The sequence below is a fragment of the Poecilia formosa genome, unplaced genomic scaffold (genome assembly GCF_000485575.1).
Source record: "Poecilia formosa unplaced genomic scaffold, Poecilia_formosa-5.1.2 Scaffold114, whole genome shotgun sequence".
In the NCBI taxonomy this organism is placed as follows: Eukaryota; Metazoa; Chordata; class Actinopteri; order Cyprinodontiformes; family Poeciliidae; genus Poecilia; species Poecilia formosa.
The window spans coordinates 463,189-480,739 of NW_006800053.1; the positions used below are offsets into that span (position 1 = coordinate 463,189).

Here is a 17,551-nt window from a genome sequence, read left to right on the forward strand (position 1 = left end):
TTGACTGTTGATGCAGGATTAAACATGGCGAAGCCCTACCAGAACGGCAAAGAGAAATTGTCGGAAACGCTTTATTGGGTAAGTATTTAATACAGCTGACACAAAATAATGTTAAAATTTAATGGTGTTTTTTTTTTATTCAGCATATTGTGAAAATGTACCCCTTCGTGTTATGCAAAGACGGTTAGCCTTCTTGCTACAAGAGAAAACTCGGGTTTTTTAAAGAAAATGGCCGCACTAGTCGTAAACTGTTCGATAAGATCAATCAACTTTAGATTAACTCATTACTCTATGACTTTACGGAGAGCCATTTCAGCCAAAATAAAATAAATAAATAAATGGGCTCTCCATATGACTTGCACCCCTACCTAAAAGTTAAATATTTGTCTTATTTTATGACAGCACCTGCTGTCTTCCCCAAAACGCTTATGTCAAAAATGTAGACAGGATTTATTCTCGCCACTCTCTCCTAAGTACAAGTTTCCCTATTTTTAATAATCAAACAATGATGAGAGATTTTGACTGATTTTCTGTCGCACGAATGAAAACACAAGAACAGTAAATACAGACTATAACTGAATAATGTTTTTATTTATGCAATAAAACACTCTCGAGCCTTAAAAATGAAATTCATACCGACCACAAAACCCTTACATGCACAGATGGGTCACAAAACAGTTTGTAGAGTTTCACGAAGTAAAAATTAGCTTGTATGTCATGCACTAAAACACAAAACTCTCCTGAAAACACAGAATATTCTTAGACAAATATAACAAAGTATTGTATAATCGTAGCACAAACAACCAAAGGTCTCCTCACAGCTGCCATTCCTCTGATTCAAAAGGTTTAATTCCACTTAATGGTTTAACTTTACACTGTCTAAACCAGATAGAAGAAGGTTGCTTTTGCAACAACCTTTCTTTATGTTGCTAGTTGTTAATGTTATTTAAAGATGTGCAAGTTAGTACTCAAAGACATGGGAACTCTGTTGGGATTTATCACCTTCAAATGCAAGTCTCAAACTATATATTTATATATATGTTAGTGGAAGCTAATTTTGTTTCCAATATTTTTTTCTTTCCTTTCTTTTGGTCATTCTTATGATAAATACAGTTTTTTTTGTAAGCGTAGAAACAGAAAATCTCGCTTCTTCCAGCTTTATTTTGAACCCATTCTCTGTTTACAGCTGTAGGACTAACAGAGGTGAAGATTGAATTTTTTCCTTTTTTGGAGGACCAAGCTTTGATGGGCCTGAGTGGCCTTTCATGGGTCCTCCTGTAGAAGCCAAACTTCATTTCTACGTCCGTAAGGCTTGAGCGGAGGGTCGTAGCTGCAGCAGAAGTACTGCTTGCGCTGAAAGGGCGTGGTCTCGCCCAGGGCGCGCGTCAGGCGGGCGGCCTCGGCCCGATACTCGCTCTCCCCGGCGAAGCCGCCAAACTGCCTGCAGAAACGTAACAGAGAGGGTAGATTTCAACCTGTAGTCATTTATAATGTCTCAACAGTTGCAGCGCATGCAGTGGGAATGAAAAGTGTGGTATTTCGCGCTGCCTCTGTGTGAGAACTGCAGCTTCTTTGTTGCCGTTACAGTACGCAGTCCTGAACTTGAGCTGGGAGGTGTTTCAGTCCAGTTCATTGTACAGAACAGCTTTGTCTCTGGGGTGTTGGTGCGTTTCCTCAGTTGAACCGCTCATGTCATCTCTTTTAGTTTGAAGTCAAGGACTTTACTTGGTCCTTAAGCATTTTGGAAGAGTGACTTGTGCAAATATTTTTTTTGTTTTTTTTGTCTTTTACAGTGACCCATGATCCTACAAGGCTGCACTCATAGCGTCGACTTCAAATAAAAAGTGAATAAAGTAGAAAACATTGGATCACTTTCCATAATAATAATAATAATAGACTAAATGTATCAGCTCTTGTGTGTTGGACTGAGCTCTCTTAATCAAATTCTACAAGCTTTTACAAACAACTTGATTTAAAAAAAACAACAAAAAACACTATTATAAAATATACTGTCACAAATGACACATACAGCGCATATACAGTCATGCCGGGCCGCTCCTCCACCCTGATGGTGCTGTCGGTGGGAGCTGGGGGGTCTTGTTGGTAGGCGTTGGGGATCCGGATGCCCACCGCCAGACGCCGAGAGAAAACGCCATCGTTCCGTGGGTACACCGTGATGATGATGGGAAACGCGATCCCCATGGCTTCACCTTAGAAAATGAAATGTAGATTTGAAATGTACGACTTTATTTTAGCAAGATGCATTGATGTCTCGTTAATGCGAAGCGGGGTTTGGTTGGTTTCAAGCGTTTCTCTTTCTAACCTTGCTCATTGTTTCCACCGATGTACGTCAGCAGTTTCCGCACCAGCTCCCCGATTACTTGCTCATAGGTCCTTCCTTCCGAGTAGACGGCAGCGTACTTTGCTGCATCGTACCGTCTCACCTCAAAGCCCACTCCGTTCTGTGGAGCAAAGAGAAACGAGAGAATGCTAGTAGTTTGTGGAGCAAACAAAGTGGTGCCCTTCTGAAAAACAGACGATTGTGTCACGAATTTTAGCTTGGTATGCCATGTATTACTCCAAGTCTGGGATTTATGAAAAAGTGGTGAGAAGAAAGCCTTAAAAAAAAAGTCCTGTTTGTACTTTTCTCTACAGGAGTCACAGCAAATGTGTGGTGGAAGGAACTCTGGTCTGATTTGACCAAAAGTAAAACATTTTCCTGGGTAGAAAAGTGTCAGTGTACACCAGTTGTGTCTAATACATTTTGTCATGGGGGCCATGATTGGCAATTTTAAACTACTGGGGAGCAACAAAGTTCATTGAATTAAAAATGCAAAAACTTACATATTTTTTGTTTTACCAGCTCAACACTAAACAGTTTTTGTGAAATCTGTTTATCATTAAAAATCCAAAACATAGAAAGGGATTCAGACTGTTACCTCATTAAAAGGACAACAGGCAATTTCCAAATTTTTTGGTTATCAATTGTTTTTTTTGTTTGTTTTTTTTGGCCAAAATCATTATCATTTTTCACTTGTGGTCAGGGGTCAAACAAAATAATTTGAAGTGCCACAAATGGCCCCTGGGCCACGCTTTGGACACCACCAACCTACATCATAATGAGCACACCGTCCTGAGGATGAAACATGAGCAGGACTATTTTCTTAGCTACACTGGAATAGATTAGATCAGATCATATTTACGCCTTAGAGTAGCCTCGTCAAAGTCCGTATCAAAATCTAATTGAGAATTTGCAGTAAAACTTGATGTCCTATCTGACTGATATGTCAGTGTCAAGAAGTGCGAAGCTGGTAGAAACACACACCTAAAGTATTGCATTTGTAGAAATAAAGCTGTTAGGGAGCCTAAAAACAAAAGCACTCCACACTTTTCAGATACATAGTTATTTGTTTCATTTTCGAAACAAATGGAGGGAAAGCATCTGTTTCCTTCCAGTTCACAGCAACTCTTGACTTAAGTCCCAGTGAAATACCTCGAAATTCGAGGTGACAAAAAAAATCACATAAGTCCAAGGAGTGTGAATAATCTTCGCAAAGGCCACACAAAACCCTCGGTGGGCAGACCCACGTGAACCGCATTCGCCCCGATCTGATTAAATGTCTCGTTCTGCTCTGCAGGGTTCAGTGAGCTCACAGGGAAATTCTGGGCCAGAGATGTGTGTGCTGTTACGTAACGGCGCAGCCGCGGCCACAGCCGGCATTAAGGAGACGCACGAACATCTGCTTTAAAAGCAGGCCACTGTGTGGGGTCAACGTGGAGTGTGTGGTCGCGGCTCCTGCTGCACGCCGTCGTTTTTGAAGCGTTCCACAGTGTGTCGCTTGGAATTTAATTGCGTCGTATTGCGGTTTAATTTCTCTAACGCTTCGAAAATGAACCGCCGGGCTGCTGAAGATGATTGTTGCTCGCAGCGTGACACCTGTAGCACGAAATGAAACGGAGAAATTATCTCTTATGTTTTTCACTCGTGCTTGAGCCGTTTGGGTTTATTATCCTCCCCCTTGGGCAACCTGCGAAGCTAAGAAGTATCATTCAGATAATGGGATCTTCATCCCATAAAATAAATGTGTAACTTTCAATCCTCTTTCCCAGTCTCAAGGTACTAAATGCACTTTTTTATTTATTTATTTATTTTTTAATAAAGCGCTTCAACAAATGCTCCTCCAGAGGTTTTAATTCCACTTCCGCTGCATCTCGTGTCAGATCCACATGCTCCTGCGTTGCAATTAAAGAGTTAGCTTTGTAGAAGTTGTCACTGGGGCCGACGTTAAAAGTTGTGCTCTTCTGTGCAACAGTGTAATTAATTTGTCATGTGCATGCAGGCTCTGTGTCTGTGTGAGCATGTGCATTGTAATTAGCCTCCGCCTAAAAAAAGAAAAAAAGTGCTTACACCAAAATAAAAAATAAAAAAAAGAAGAAAAGCTCCATGACTCTGCCGTTTTGGTTTTAAATTCGTGCTCGGTGCTCATTAGCGGGGTTTGAGCTCAGTTTCACCCACTGTTGCTGCTGTTGTTCAGTCTGTGAACGTGTGAATGTGCCCCACCTGGTATCTCCTCTGGAGCTGTCGGTTTTAATTAAAAGTGTCAGACAGATGCTTTATGCACCAGAAGCCAGATCTTGACAAGGAGCGTACAAAAAAGGCGTTTTTCTCTCAGCGCCTTTTTTCTGACGGTAAATCCAGAACTTTGCCATTTTTGGATCGTTTGGGAGAAACTAGATTATTTTTGTTTGCCGACTGAATATTGGTGAGAGGTGTTTTTTCACTCTCTCCAAAGCCACAGGTTGTGACTTGGGTCAAATGTTTTGAGTTTACAGTAGTTTGGTGGAATTTTGGCCGTTCCCATTCCCAGAGAAAAGAGTCTCACCCCCACTTTTCTAGCTCTAATCTAAAATGTTCTAAGATTAGGGCCACTCCAAAACATTGATGTGTTCCAGTTACCCTGGAACTTGGAGTTGAGTTTGTTGTCAGAGCAGAGGTGACAATGTTCCAGGTAAGAAGTTGAGATTTTGACGCCCATGAACATTGTTCACAGTACCTCTTAGAAACATTAGTTGAACCTTTACAACTTTGAATTTGTTCAGTTTAGAGTTGCATTGATTTCAGACACAGTCTTCCAGCTCAGCTTGCTACTGCTGATGTGAAGAGCAGCCATATTGAAATGCTACATCAACCTCATAGGTCAGAACTGGGGGACACTGCAACTTCTTCAAGTTTCAGCTGGTATGTACCCAAATTTGAAACTGACATTTCAGTTGATTTAAGTCAGGAAAAAAAAAAGGAAAAGACCTGGAGTTTGAAGATTTTGGATTTGGAACAAGATTTGTACCAACATCTTTTAGCATGCTTGAGTTTTGATTGTTCCTGAAAATCCAAACCAATTTCCTTTCATCTGAGGAGAACAATTTGGGTCAGATAATTTAAACTCGGACACAATTAGGTGTCAATAATCCCAAAACACTCATCAGTACTGGTTTTAAAATGAGTAAAACCTTCTGATACTAAGTTTCTACAATGAACCCGACCTCAACTCTACTCAGAGACGATGTGCTTTGCTTAAAAAGCAAAGTCAGACCAATGAAATAAAACTCCGGCGATAAGAAAAGTCGGCTCTCCGTATGACACTCATCTCCATGAGGAGTGTATGTAAACTTTTAACAGGCATTGTGTTTATGTCTATTTTTGAGGACCACCAACAAACCTCCTCCTCTGTGGACTGTGGATGCTCACATGTGCCATGTGTTGCTGAGTTTCCAAAGTCCCTTTGTTCATTTATCTGGCAAACAAAAGACAAGTTCTGAGTGGGAGACAGAGATAAAAGCGGATTTCCATTCCACATGAGAGAACGCGGCCCATACTGACACACACACTCACTGACAGACAGCTGTTTTGACACGGCCAAGCGCACGTCATGTAAAAGACGGGCTACTTAGGAAAGACTCTTGAAGCCAGCTGTTCCATCCTGCACAGCAACATGAAACAAGCATTTAAAAGAATATTTTTCTTCACAGCTGTCAAAGTGGCTGTTTGTTTCTTATTCTGATTATTTATATAGTAGGTGGAATATAAAGTCTGCGTTGAGAATACATTTACATTAGTTTGCCATACAGTTGAAACCAGATATTTATCTCGTGTATTAAAATTGACAAAACTTATTCTTTTTTTAATTCACTATCTGAAATTGTATCAGACAAACATTTGCTCAGCTCCTTCAGACTAGCCAGCAGCAATTAGCAAACACCTGGTGGAACCGAGCATCTGCTGAGCTCAGTATAGGAGCTGCTTCTAAGTGGAACGTTGGTGAAAACGTTTCAAGGTGGGGATAGTGTGTTAAAAATGACGTCCAGAATAATCAGTTATGCATAATGATCAAAGCAAACTAGTTCACAAATGTGAAATGCAAGGGAAATTATGAATAGTTGTAAAAAATAAAAATGAGAAAAACGTACATTTGTTTGTAGTTAAAACTGGGATGCTCTCGAGGCATGTCCTTTTTCCCAGTTCCTCAATTGAATTTAGGTCTGGACTTTGACTACGCCAACATAACACATGGTTCTGGCTGTATGTTTAGAGTATTTCCCCCTGCTGCCAGGCGAACACGTTCTCCACTCTGAATTTATCTCCAACCGGCTCCAGCCTGTGCAGCCTGACAAAACAGATTCACCCAGCATGGTGCTGCCATGATGTGCAGCCACCCCTCCCCCTCACTCCTTTCCATCATAATTCGTGTCTGCTGCCTTGTGGAGCCACACGGGCCCTCGGGGTTTCCTTCTTTGCGCGCGCTGTGGGTCAGCGGGCATCCTCACAGGTCACAGACAATTAGCCTTACTGCCAAGGTTGCAGGGCGAGTGAGAGGCTTGCGTTTTAAAAATAAATTCCGCTGCATGTGTCTAATGCTGAAGTTTTGTAGTTTGATGAGAGAAATGTACAGGGCAACAGAAAATCTGTGCGTAAAATTGCGCAAAAAAATCAAACGGAACCTAAGCCGTCGTCCAGAAGGCGCACAGATGTCTCTCTGCTTACCTTAGTCTCGGTGCTGAGCACTTTGTACTCGGTCTCCTCTGAATTCCCAAAGAGCGAATTTCTGATCATGCCAAACATCGCTCCGTTGGCCACTTCCACTCTCGTCGCTCCGTGCGCTTTTTTTTTCTTCCTGTTAACGCCTTTGCCCTCCCTTCCTCCAGTAACCTGCTTCCCCGGAGAGACAATCTGCAGTTTGCAAATCAAAAACAACTAAGCACCTCGTCTTTGTGAACTCCCTCAACAGCTGTTTCCTTCCCCCCGCCCCTCCTCTTCTTCTCGAGGATGAAGATGCTGCTGCTGAGCTGTCCGCACCTTCTGACAAACCAATAACCGAAGCAGCCTCCGCGCTGTCCCCGCCTCCCGCTCTCCTCCTCCAAGCTCGACGCGCATCACCACCACCTAACGTGACTCATTTTTTTCTCCCCGGAATAGTTAAAGTTGCGCCGACTTGATTAAAACGTTGTTGTTTTTTTTTTATTGTTTTTTTTTACTCCCACCACTTCCACCTCTCAGCGCCACTTTTGGTCACCCGGTTTCTGTTCCAGGATGGCAGGACCAGACGCGCAAATCGCGAAATCAATTTTGACACTACAGTTTGTTTGTCACTACGCATTTGTGCGTTTGATTTGCCCGACTGCGTTTGCGCATGTTAAGTTTGGGGTTTGTACACGAGCAGCGCACGTCTTGCTCTCTCTCCCTCCCCTGTGCCACTGTGAGCTTGCTTTGCTGCAGGGTTAGTCTATTTTAATTCACACTGAAGGCAACGTTAGTCACCGCTGCACACTAAGAGCAAAAATAAAAAAAAAAAAAAATAAAAAAAGGGGGAAAAGGGTGGAATTATGTGATGGTGGTTGGGGAGGGGAGGGATGATTTTTGAGAGAGCAGGTCTGGGAACAGAGGCACTTCCTGCATCATGAATGGCAACCTGGTTGATTCTGGAGTTTCAGCAATATAGACTATGCATTCTTAGAGTTGGCACAGGGGTGAAACTCTTCCTGCACATCCATAAAAACAGGCTGTAAATGTTACATTATATTGTCTCATTCTCAGCCTCCCTATCTGTTATGCTGCCCTGAACAACTGCCCATATGGTCCATGTAAAAACATGCCACTGCCTCTAAAAGTGTGTGGCAAAAATTTATAGTTTTTTATTTTTGCATGCTATAACTATTTGCAAATGAGGGCTTCTTGGGGAAAAAAAAAATACAATTTTGATTTTAAAATATACTCTTTCAATAACATCAGAGCAATTAATCACAAAGTGCCCTGACATAAAATACAGTTTACAGTGACAGAAATCAAATAAGTTCAGGCCTTTACATTTATTTACAGCTGCAGATCTTTTTGGGTATGCCTTTTCTAATTTTGGACTTTGACTGGACCATTCCAACACATATGTTCTGAGCTAAACCCTTCCATTACAGCTCTGGCTGTGTCTTCACTGTCCATCTTTGAATCAGCTCCACTAATCTTTCCTGTCCCTGCTAGAAAAAAGAAGCATGATGCAGCCACCACCATGCTTCATTGTACTTGGGTTTGGAGCCAACTCTCCAAAAAGCAGAGATGAACACAAACTGTTTTTGTAGGTTTTTCTAGAAGGTCAACGATTACTTTATTAGGTATTCACTATTTATTAGTGTTGAATTACCATTTTAGCATTTCTTTTTTTAAATGTAATTTCATTATCTGCTCCTTTATTTTTCTTGGAAGCAATTATAAAGCTACATGTAAAGGAATACTAACATACAAATAAAACAGTTTTAGCTAGCTGGTGAGGATTCTACAGTTTTCCCATCTCAAGCTTCTACACATCATTTTCAGTGTTTTCCCATCAGTTTTTAGAAAATTCTTTACGTTTAAGTCCAAAATAACTACCAAGATGGTTTTTATTAACTGTTGTCTTCTGAAACCTAAGAAACATTTTTCTCTGTAATGCATGGATACACGTTTACATGTACAAGATAGTTCAAAAAGAAGTTTTAGATAAATACTTTTGAAGGGACATATTGGCTACAAAAAGGAAACTGCATTTTCTGAATGAATGAAATATGCATATTTTTATTTTTGTTGTCAAAAAAAAAGTTTGAGGTCATATCCTAAAACTCAATTTTCTCATTGAGATATTAGCATTGAAAGCCAAATAATACATTGGACAATTAGCTAAATATTGATGGTCATTTATTTTAGCCTGTTTGTTCATGCACACATTAACACACAACTTCAAAAAAACAAAAGTTTTATTTACACAGTCAAGTATTAATCACCGTTTATAGGATTAACTTTAAATGACATATACCACATAATGGGATACTCAGTGTTTTTGAGGTGCTGCTGTTGAGTACAAAGGTTTTTAACAAGTTTTATATTTTAGCTGACTTTTATTTTTTATTTCATCAGTTCACATTTTTCCCCCTCGTTTCAAACAACTGTTGCTCAGGAGAATGAAGAACAAGTTCCCTCAGTCCACAATGCCACAACCAGCAAACTCTGGAGTTTAAATTACACAAAGGCAGCCGATCCATCCACTGTCCATTTAGATGTAATTCCAGGAGAGTTTCCTGATTTTCTCCTGCTGACTGACTTTCCACTGTCCCTACTTCTCCCAGCCTTTCCCTCCTGGCTGCGTGGGCAGCCTGAGCCCCACCAGGCCCGCCACTTCTTCTGGGCTGCGCTCTCCCTTGCCATGGTAGAGGTTATGGAGGGCCAGGTGGTTCCTGGTGGACGTCAGCAAACACAGGTATGTGAGCGAGGCGTGGTGCGCCTCCTGCTGGGCTCTGCAGTACCTTTCCCCTGTAACCTGCGATAAGGAAAAACGATTAAATGACAGTAATTTCCATCACTTTAAAGAAAGACGCATGGGATGAAACCATAAGAATGGTCTGACTTGTGACCGAGTTGGTATTCCGACTCATGAAGTTCTGAAAATGCAAAAACTTCAAGTGTACGAATAACTGAGCGAATACACTTCAGGCAAATAAGGGAAGCGCAATGAAGAACTTTCTGACATCCATCTATCACTGTAAGCACAATAGCACAGAGTACGGTCCATTTAGACACTTTAATGTACACTGTAGAGCCTAGAGAGCAGTGCACAGTTTGACGTGACTAGAAGAGTTGCTTTAAGCTGTTTTGCTTCAGTGACAAGACATGCATTCAGTATTCCTGCTGAGCCATGTTCTCCCAAGCGTTAATAATGCAAGCTCTAAGCCTACATGGCAAACAGCACACACACACACTGATGCATTCTGGACAATGTGGAGTGATTTTTGAAAGTCTCATGTGAAATAGAGCTGCGGTAAAAACAGAGATAAACATGTAATTACAAGCTTAGAACTATTATTTTGTAATAAACTATCAAATCATCATTTTATTTAACATTAAACGGCACAAAAACAGGTATCTACTGAGGAGGTATCTACTTTTTACTGCGGATAAACACATTCCTTTATTCAGGGTTTCTCCCAGTGTATTATAAGCCTGGTGGGCCACAGGGCGTTACTTGTGCCCCCACCAGGATTAGCATTGCTCATTTATTGAAGTTTTTTTTTTGTTTGTTTTTTTTGTGCATTTTTTAAGACTTTACAGTTGGTGTTCATTTATTGATCAACCCAACCACACATAATTATCAAATGACATGTTCAAATTTCCTGTCAACTGTAAACATTTTTTAACTAAAAAACCCGGCAGGTCACTGGATGAATGACTGCTGAGCGCCCTAACCAACGGGCTTAGCAAGTTTTCTGGGGGAAACCTTGCTTTATTATGCATTATTATTACTATTAAGGTGTCCTTAAAGTTTTACATTAAATAAAATGTCCTGAGCAAAATTTTATATTTTTCTCTCCATTATCTACAGCAAATTGTTATAACTGAATTAACAAGCAAATAACCTATCTATAAAGTTGCACGGCAGTCATTAATAAAGTTAATTCAACGGGTAGCTAGTGGTCTCAAACTCCAGTCCTCAAGGACCAGTGTCCTGCAACTTTTACACGTCTCTGCTTCAACACACCTGGCTCCAATATTAGCTAATTAACATAGCTAATATTGCCTCGATAGCGAGGCAGTTTGGTCATTTAATTCAAGTTCGTACGACAAGGGACACATCGAAGAAGTTACAGGACTGTGGCGCTCGAGGACTGCAGTTGGCTAATGTTAGCATGCCCTTCACAACAACTCACCTTGCTTTTTTAAAATGTTTTATTACTTGACGGCAACCGCCTGTGCGTGTCAGGTTCTGTTTTCCTTCTATAGCCTTGCTTGTAAACGATTCAAGAGCATATAATTTACTGTTTTGACAACTAGCAAATGCTTAATACGACATATTAGGCATATGTTATAAGACTGAAGGATGCTGGTAGCAGCCTAGCTAATATTAGCCTTTTGCTAAGCTGGGGCTAAACTCACCTTATTCTTGCGAAACTGATCTATAACATAGTTATAAGCCAGCGACTGTTTGTAACTCGGTCCTTGAATGGTACGTAACTCTTTCAATATTCCTCTACAGACTCTTAGAGGAGATGACAGCGACGCCATCGCCATCTCTCCACGATGTACCGAAGTCGAGCAGCTCAAGGCAGCCAGACATTCCCAATCAAACCCAGCGCTGCCATTCTGTCTGCAAACCACAAGATGGCGGCATCTCACATATAATGAACACAACGGCACTCTGGCTTCTGCAACAAGTAATTTGTTTCTTTGATAGCTTTACTCATAATTAGCTGTGCAGCCATAGATGTTACATGAGACAAATCGCAATTTTTGATATCTACTATGATGCTCTTCCTTAAACAGCCACCATTTTATCTGAAATTTTAGGTGTTGAAATAAAGAAAAACATGCAAAAAGAGGATACATTTTCTCATGTGGGTTGTTCATATTTGTGTAAAATGTTGTTTAAAGGAAACAAAAGGCATCCAATGACAAGAAAAATAGAACTAAAACATTGTCAATTGTACTTTTAGTATCCTTCTTTTCTGAAAATTCAATGCAATGATAAAATTTAAAAACAGATAAAACCTCCATTTGTTACATCTGTATTAAAAAAACACATTAGTTGGCACGTTGTTATTTTGGCCAAAGTTAAAAGCCACAGTATGGCAACATGCGGATACAAAAACGACTTGGAAAATAAGAATGATACAGGCATGCAGGCAGGCTTGTGGTTTGCGATGTGTGCCATGTTATATGATCATTTGCTTAAAAAAAAAAGTCAGAAACTGAAAGAAAAACAAAGCACAGCGGTCTGTTGAGAGCCATTACCAGCATGGAGATGAATTTATCGGCATGGCAACACTGGGTTTGGCTGAGGGCGAAATGCAAACGAGACAGTTTGTTTTCACAGCCATGCAGACACGAAGCAGAAGTCCTTTAATGCTTTCCAGTTCAACAAGACGGAGTGCGTCGAAACCCGAAAAGTAGAGGGAGAGAAAACTAATTACACGAGTTCTTTTTACACCGAGCAGTAAATCGTTTTGAACGTCACCATGACGTCGGGCAATCATACAGTTCCTTGCAAACGTATTGACACTTCTTGTTCTTTTTCACATTATGTTACACGTGAAATATAGATGTATTTTATTAGGATTTTACTTGATAGCCCAACAGAACGTAGTGAATAGTTTTGGAGTGGAAAGAAAATGATACATGATTTTCTAATAATGGTAAAAAAAAAAATCTGAAATATAGATCTAATACACTTGTCATCAGCCACCGTATAAAAAAGTTAGCAGTAATAGCTGTAACTAGTCATTGGCTCATGCTTTTACTAACGACCGCTTCTTGATCGATCCAGCCTTCAGTATAATTTCAGTTCTTTGCTCTTTTGTCAAACACATCATTTTGGTATCTGAAATATAAAAGAAATATACATTTTACATTCTCCTGTATATGGAAACTTACGGCCCACCATGTAGATCTGAGCTTTTCCCTTCAAGCTTGGTCAGACATCGACGTTCATTTCTCACCACAGCATGATGCTGCCAGCACCGAACAATCCGAATGCACAAAACACTTTAAATTTTTCTACTGATGAACGTTCTTGAACATGAATTTTTTCCCAAAACTTGTGTATTGATGATGGACTCTAGGGGGAGCCAGTCTCTTATTAGTTTCACACCGGTTTGGTTCTTCGACATTTATTGGAAGGCCCCCTTCTACCTTCCCCATATCACACTCTCTCTCTCTCTCACACACACACACACACACACTCTCTCTCTCTTTCAATGAATACTAATGCAGCGAGTGGGCACACCTCCCTTCCTCCTATCATTTATTTTTTTTTTTTGCAGGGATGGGCAAGCGAGGAGAGGAGAGGAGGGGGGGGGAGAGACAGAGCAATTCCAGCTCAGTATCTTTCCTCATGAGGTAGGCTGTGCTTGACTAGCAGCAGCAGCAGCAGCATCAACTTCCCCTCCCCAAACCTCTCCCCCCCAACAATGCCTCTTTTTTTTTTCCTTTTTCTTTTTTTCTTTCTCACACCGAGCAATATTGGTAACGCCGTCCATTGCCACTGCAACAATGTCTCGCCTGCGCGTGGGGCGTGCGGCGTCTGAGCAGAGTTGAGAGGAAAAAAAAAAAAAAGCGAAGAGGACATCTGTGCCCGGTTTTCCGTCATCTGGATGGGAAGTGCTTTTTGGCAGGGGAGAGAGAGAGAGAAGAAAGCGGAAGACAAGCTGGGGAAGGGGAACAACTGGCACCAGCCAATCTCCCCCCGTCCACTCTCAGACTGGAGACAACGGAGGCCACCGGAGTATTTGCTTTTATCTTTCGTTTTTTGTTCTTTTTTTTCCTCATTGCGCTGCTGGGAGGTGCTTTGCCTTTTCATTTGCTCGCTCTTTCGGTCCTCTGCCTCCTCATCTATTTTGCCATTTACCTGGTCAACAATTTCGTCCATTTATGAGCCAGACAAGGAGGGAGAGGGAGAGAGAGAGAGAAGCAGAAAGACAGAGAAAAGGAGAAAGAGACAGAGGAGGGGGATTTTTGTTCCCCCCTCTTTATCCTCTTTTATCCCCTCCATCCATTCTTCCTTCCCTTTCCATTGCTTTCCCTCCCTGTGCAGCCCACGCTCCCTTCCTCCCTCCCTTCCTTCCTCCCTGCCTCATCCTCCTCCCCCTCCACCCGTAACTTTGGCTACTTTTTCTTTTTTTTGACTCCACCTGTCGTTTTATTTATTTCCTTTAAGCAGCTCTAATAGAGTCATTTTAATTAGCTTTTGTTGTCTTTTCTATTTATGCCTTTTTCACTTTTATACCTATTTCCCCCCTTCTTTTTCCCCCCTTATGCATCTTATCTGGCTGATCCCTAACTCTGACCATAGGTAGGTCTGATTAGTGTTTAGTGTCTGTCTTTGTTTCCTTCCTGTGTGTGCGAGGCGTTTTGTGTTTGTAGCACACCTNCACACACACACACACACACACACACATTTAGCAGATCCATGGCTCTCCTCCCATCCCGCTCTCAGCTGATTCCTGCCCTCCTGACGTCACTCTTCCTTCTTTCATCCTTGTTTTCTGACATTTCTTTTTTTTAACCCCTCTTCCTAAAGCGACTCATCGTGTAAGAACCTTCTCCAGCCATCATCACGGACGTGAAGCATTCGCCTGCTTTGTCACGTTTTAAAAAGTGTCTTGTATCCATTAAAGCGGCTTCATCACGTCTACATGTTTGTTCCTTTTTTGTTTTCCCGTCTCTCTCACACGCGCACACACACACGAAAACTCACACCAAACTTCTTCATCTGCTGAAAAGCGTCGGGTTTTACAGGGTCCCCCTCCCGTTTGATCAGGTGAAGGTCAGACCGAGCTGGAAGGGCCCGTTTCACTCGGTCGCTTCAAAGCCTGTTCTGCTGGGGCGTCATCTGTGTTTGCACAGTCCTCTGGCTCTGTTTTCGATGCCCTCTTTTCCTCTCTCCTCCCCTCTGCCTCCTCCCTCTTTCTGTCTCGTATCTTTCCCAAACTGAACTCACTCCCATTCCTGCAGACAGACACACACAAGCACCTAAAGAGAATGGACCAGGAAAATAATTGGCTTTTAAAAACAACAACAACAAAAAAAAACAATCTTCCCGAAGGAGTTTTTATTTTTACTTTTTTTGGCTTCACATTTACCTACTTTCCTCATTTCTCCTCCTTTGCTAACATCCATTCACATCTCTTACACGCTGATCCCACTTATTGATTTATTTCTTGTTTAATTTTTCTTCGCTGTGGAAAAAGAATCAAGAAGGAAGATTTTTGTAATTTTGTTTTGTAAATTAAACTTTATTATTTTAATTACAACAGAGCTAAAAATCTTTTTGACTGCAAGGCAACAGAACAATCTGGACTAATAAGGCATAGCAAAAAGCACACAGGCATACACACAAATGGCAAAAAAATACACATACATTGAAGGAAGATCACACAACTCATCTCATTTTCAGTTTTTTTTTAAACGTTCTTTAATATTTCCATTCTGTTTCTGAAGGAGATTTAAAACTGAATGAAGTCGTCGGAAAAGTGGGACTTTGGATATAGACGTTTTTTTTTTTCTTTTTCTGTGGAATTACCCTTTAATCCTGGATTAGATTTTGAATGACCAAAAAAATATATATTTAAAAGTAAAACAAATAAAATTCTGGACTTTTATGTATTCAATTTGATTTTTATTTTTTTTCCTCTTTTTCGTTTTTTTTTTTTTGTTTTTTTGTACAATTTTCAAAGGACCGAAGCTGATCTGTCTCTCGGCTTTTAAATCTTAAGTGGATTTCACAACTATGGATTAAAGACTGAAGCAGCATCTTTGTCAGTTGACCTTGATTTTAAGTTCTCCATCCTACAAAAACTCAACACATTTAACATATTTCATTGTTTAGAATCGAGTAGGTGAGTATGTTTTATCTGGATCCACACATTCAGTTGCTGCTTTTTGGATGGTGAAGAGCTGATTTTGTCTTCAAGTCGACGTTTTTCCATATCCATGCGTGAGTGTGTGTGTGTGTGTGTGTGTGTGTGTGTCTACAAACCTGTCACAGTCTAAGTGCTAAATGCTGGTGGATTATTGACATCATTAATAGCTCTCAAACTTCACCTCCTCATCTTTCTTTATTACTTTTCCTCCACTAATTCAGCCTTTCGTTCTCCTTTTTTAATTCATGAGAATCAAAATGAAAGCGTAATGAGTGTCTGGCCATGTAAAAAATTAACTTCAAACGTCAAAATAATTTCCATCTCAAACCCTTGCTCTGTGCAGCTACTTGCTCTGGACAAGAAGGAGAGAAAAAAAACTGCAACTCGGTGCGGGAAGATGTTGTGTTTGTAGATCAATAAAGTAATCTACATGAAGGAAAAAAAGCACACTTCCTCTTCCTGAGAGCAATTTTTCTTATCTGACGTTATTCCAACAAAACCCAAATTGCTTTAGCAGCACGGACGTGATAATGATGTTACTTCAGAGTCAAATTCCTACTCTATATCTGCAACACAATACACATTAAAACCCATTCCATTCATCTCCCTCTCTCCTGTCGCAGACACACACAGACCCCATTGTCCATCCATCTATCACAAGTGCAGCGGTGATTGACCCTGTTTCTCTGATTAACTTCCCAATCATTTGTCTGACAGCGTGATTTGGATTGACAACGCAAGTGTGTGTTTGTGTGTGTGTGCGTTTGTGCGAGTGCTTTTGCTCAGTCAAGGTTGTGGCGTCGCCTGTAAACCCACCTGGGACCTGCTCTCATAAACTCAGGGTCTATTAGCCATTCTGCTAGCTGCTCCCTGGCACACATGTGACCCTCCGTAGCCTTTCCGCAGATGGGTACTTAGGCTCAGGTAGTCTGTCAGAGCTGTCGCCGCCGCTGCCACGCTGCAAAGCGGACGACTCGGGCGCGAGCTCTGCGTCCTGACACGTGGCCCGCCGCCGTAATGACTACAGAGACCGTCTGTGGTAGTCTTTTATGGTCAAGTGTAATGTTTGTCGTGCGGTCTTGACAATGGTGGAGTCAAAATGGATGTTGATGTGGACTTTATAGATTTATAGCTTAGGTGGAAACGGGCATTTCGTACGCCTGCTTTAGCTGATCCACCATTTCTATAGAGCACAACGATGGTGTGAAGTAAGCTGACATAAATACAGCTTTAGAGAGTTGGACACCATGGATGGAGCATGTTTTCTCTGTGAATTGTAATCGCGCTCATACGTATCAAATTACATCATTTAGCTTGATGTCTCGCTGTCGAGAGTAAATGTTTTCTCCAGTTTCAAATGAATAACATTTAACGAGTATTACAACAATAAATCGTTTGCCACTAAGCTGGACTTCCAGGAATTTTCAGTTCCTCACAATTGAAGACAAGACATCTTCTAATTGTTTCTAATCGCAGATCAGATCAAAGGGATAGTAATGTCTTTACGAGTATTAGTATCTTTATTTTGTTTAAATCCAGATTGGTTCTTGTCACAGACACTTAAGCTAACACCATTTCTGACAGGGACTTAGACTAAGCAGACTTGTACCACTTTTAAAAGTTT

General features: G+C 41.0%; 3 protein-coding genes across 3 annotated transcripts in view; 1 reads left to right on the forward strand and 2 right to left on the reverse strand.

Annotated features, from left to right (window-relative positions):
* Nucleotides 1–570: 570 nt before the first annotated feature.
* On the reverse strand, nt 571–8,064 carry LOC103143651 (heme-binding protein 1). Its single transcript, XM_007560269.2, has 4 exons — nt 7,040–8,064; nt 2,324–2,462; nt 2,030–2,210; nt 571–1,441 (listed from the first exon to the last, which is right to left on the reverse strand). The coding sequence occupies exons 1-4, from the start codon at nt 7,115–7,117 to the stop codon at nt 1,264–1,266; spliced, it is 576 nt and encodes a 191-aa protein (XP_007560331.1). The 5' UTR covers nt 7,118–8,064; the 3' UTR covers nt 571–1,263.
* An 838-nt stretch (nt 8,065–8,902) lies between these two features.
* On the reverse strand, nt 8,903–11,696 carry fmc1 (formation of mitochondrial complex V assembly factor 1 homolog). The gene is made up of 2 exons (XM_007560268.2): nt 11,447–11,696; nt 8,903–9,836 (listed from the first exon to the last, which is right to left on the reverse strand). Exons 1-2 carry the CDS (start codon nt 11,579–11,581, stop codon nt 9,633–9,635), a joined length of 339 nt encoding a protein of 112 aa, XP_007560330.1. The 5' UTR covers nt 11,582–11,696; the 3' UTR covers nt 8,903–9,632.
* Nucleotides 11,697–13,239: 1,543 nt separating this feature from the next.
* The window catches only part of LOC103143649 (glutamate receptor ionotropic, NMDA 2B-like), a 162,923-nt gene continuing 158,611 nt past the window's right edge, over nt 13,240–17,551 (forward strand). Inside the window, exon 1 of the mRNA XM_016675456.1 lies at nt 13,240–13,790. The gene's annotated coding sequence lies outside the window, so the exon portion shown is untranslated. The remainder of the gene's footprint in view (nt 13,791–17,551) is intronic.

Bases quoted from the DNA above. Each gene is read 5' to 3' on its own strand.
- LOC103143651 (XM_007560269.2), bottom strand. From the start codon at position 7,117: ATGTTTGGCATGATCAGAAATTCGCTCTTTGGGAATTCAGAGGAGACC. The intron at 2,463-7,039 runs GTAAGCAGAGAG...TTTGCTCCACAG, and splicing joins TGCTCAGCACCGAGACTAAG to AACGGAGTGGGCTTTGAGGT. The intron at 2,211-2,323 runs GTTAGAAAGAGA...TCATTTTCTAAG, and splicing joins CGGTGGAAACAATGAGCAAG to GTGAAGCCATGGGGATCGCG.
- fmc1 (XM_007560268.2), bottom strand. From the start codon at position 11,581: ATGGCGATGGCGTCGCTGTCATCTCCTCTAAGAGTCTGTAGAGGAATA. The intron at 9,837-11,446 runs GTGAGTTTAGCC...TCCTTATCGCAG, and splicing joins ATCAGTTTCGCAAGAATAAG to GTTACAGGGGAAAGGTACTG.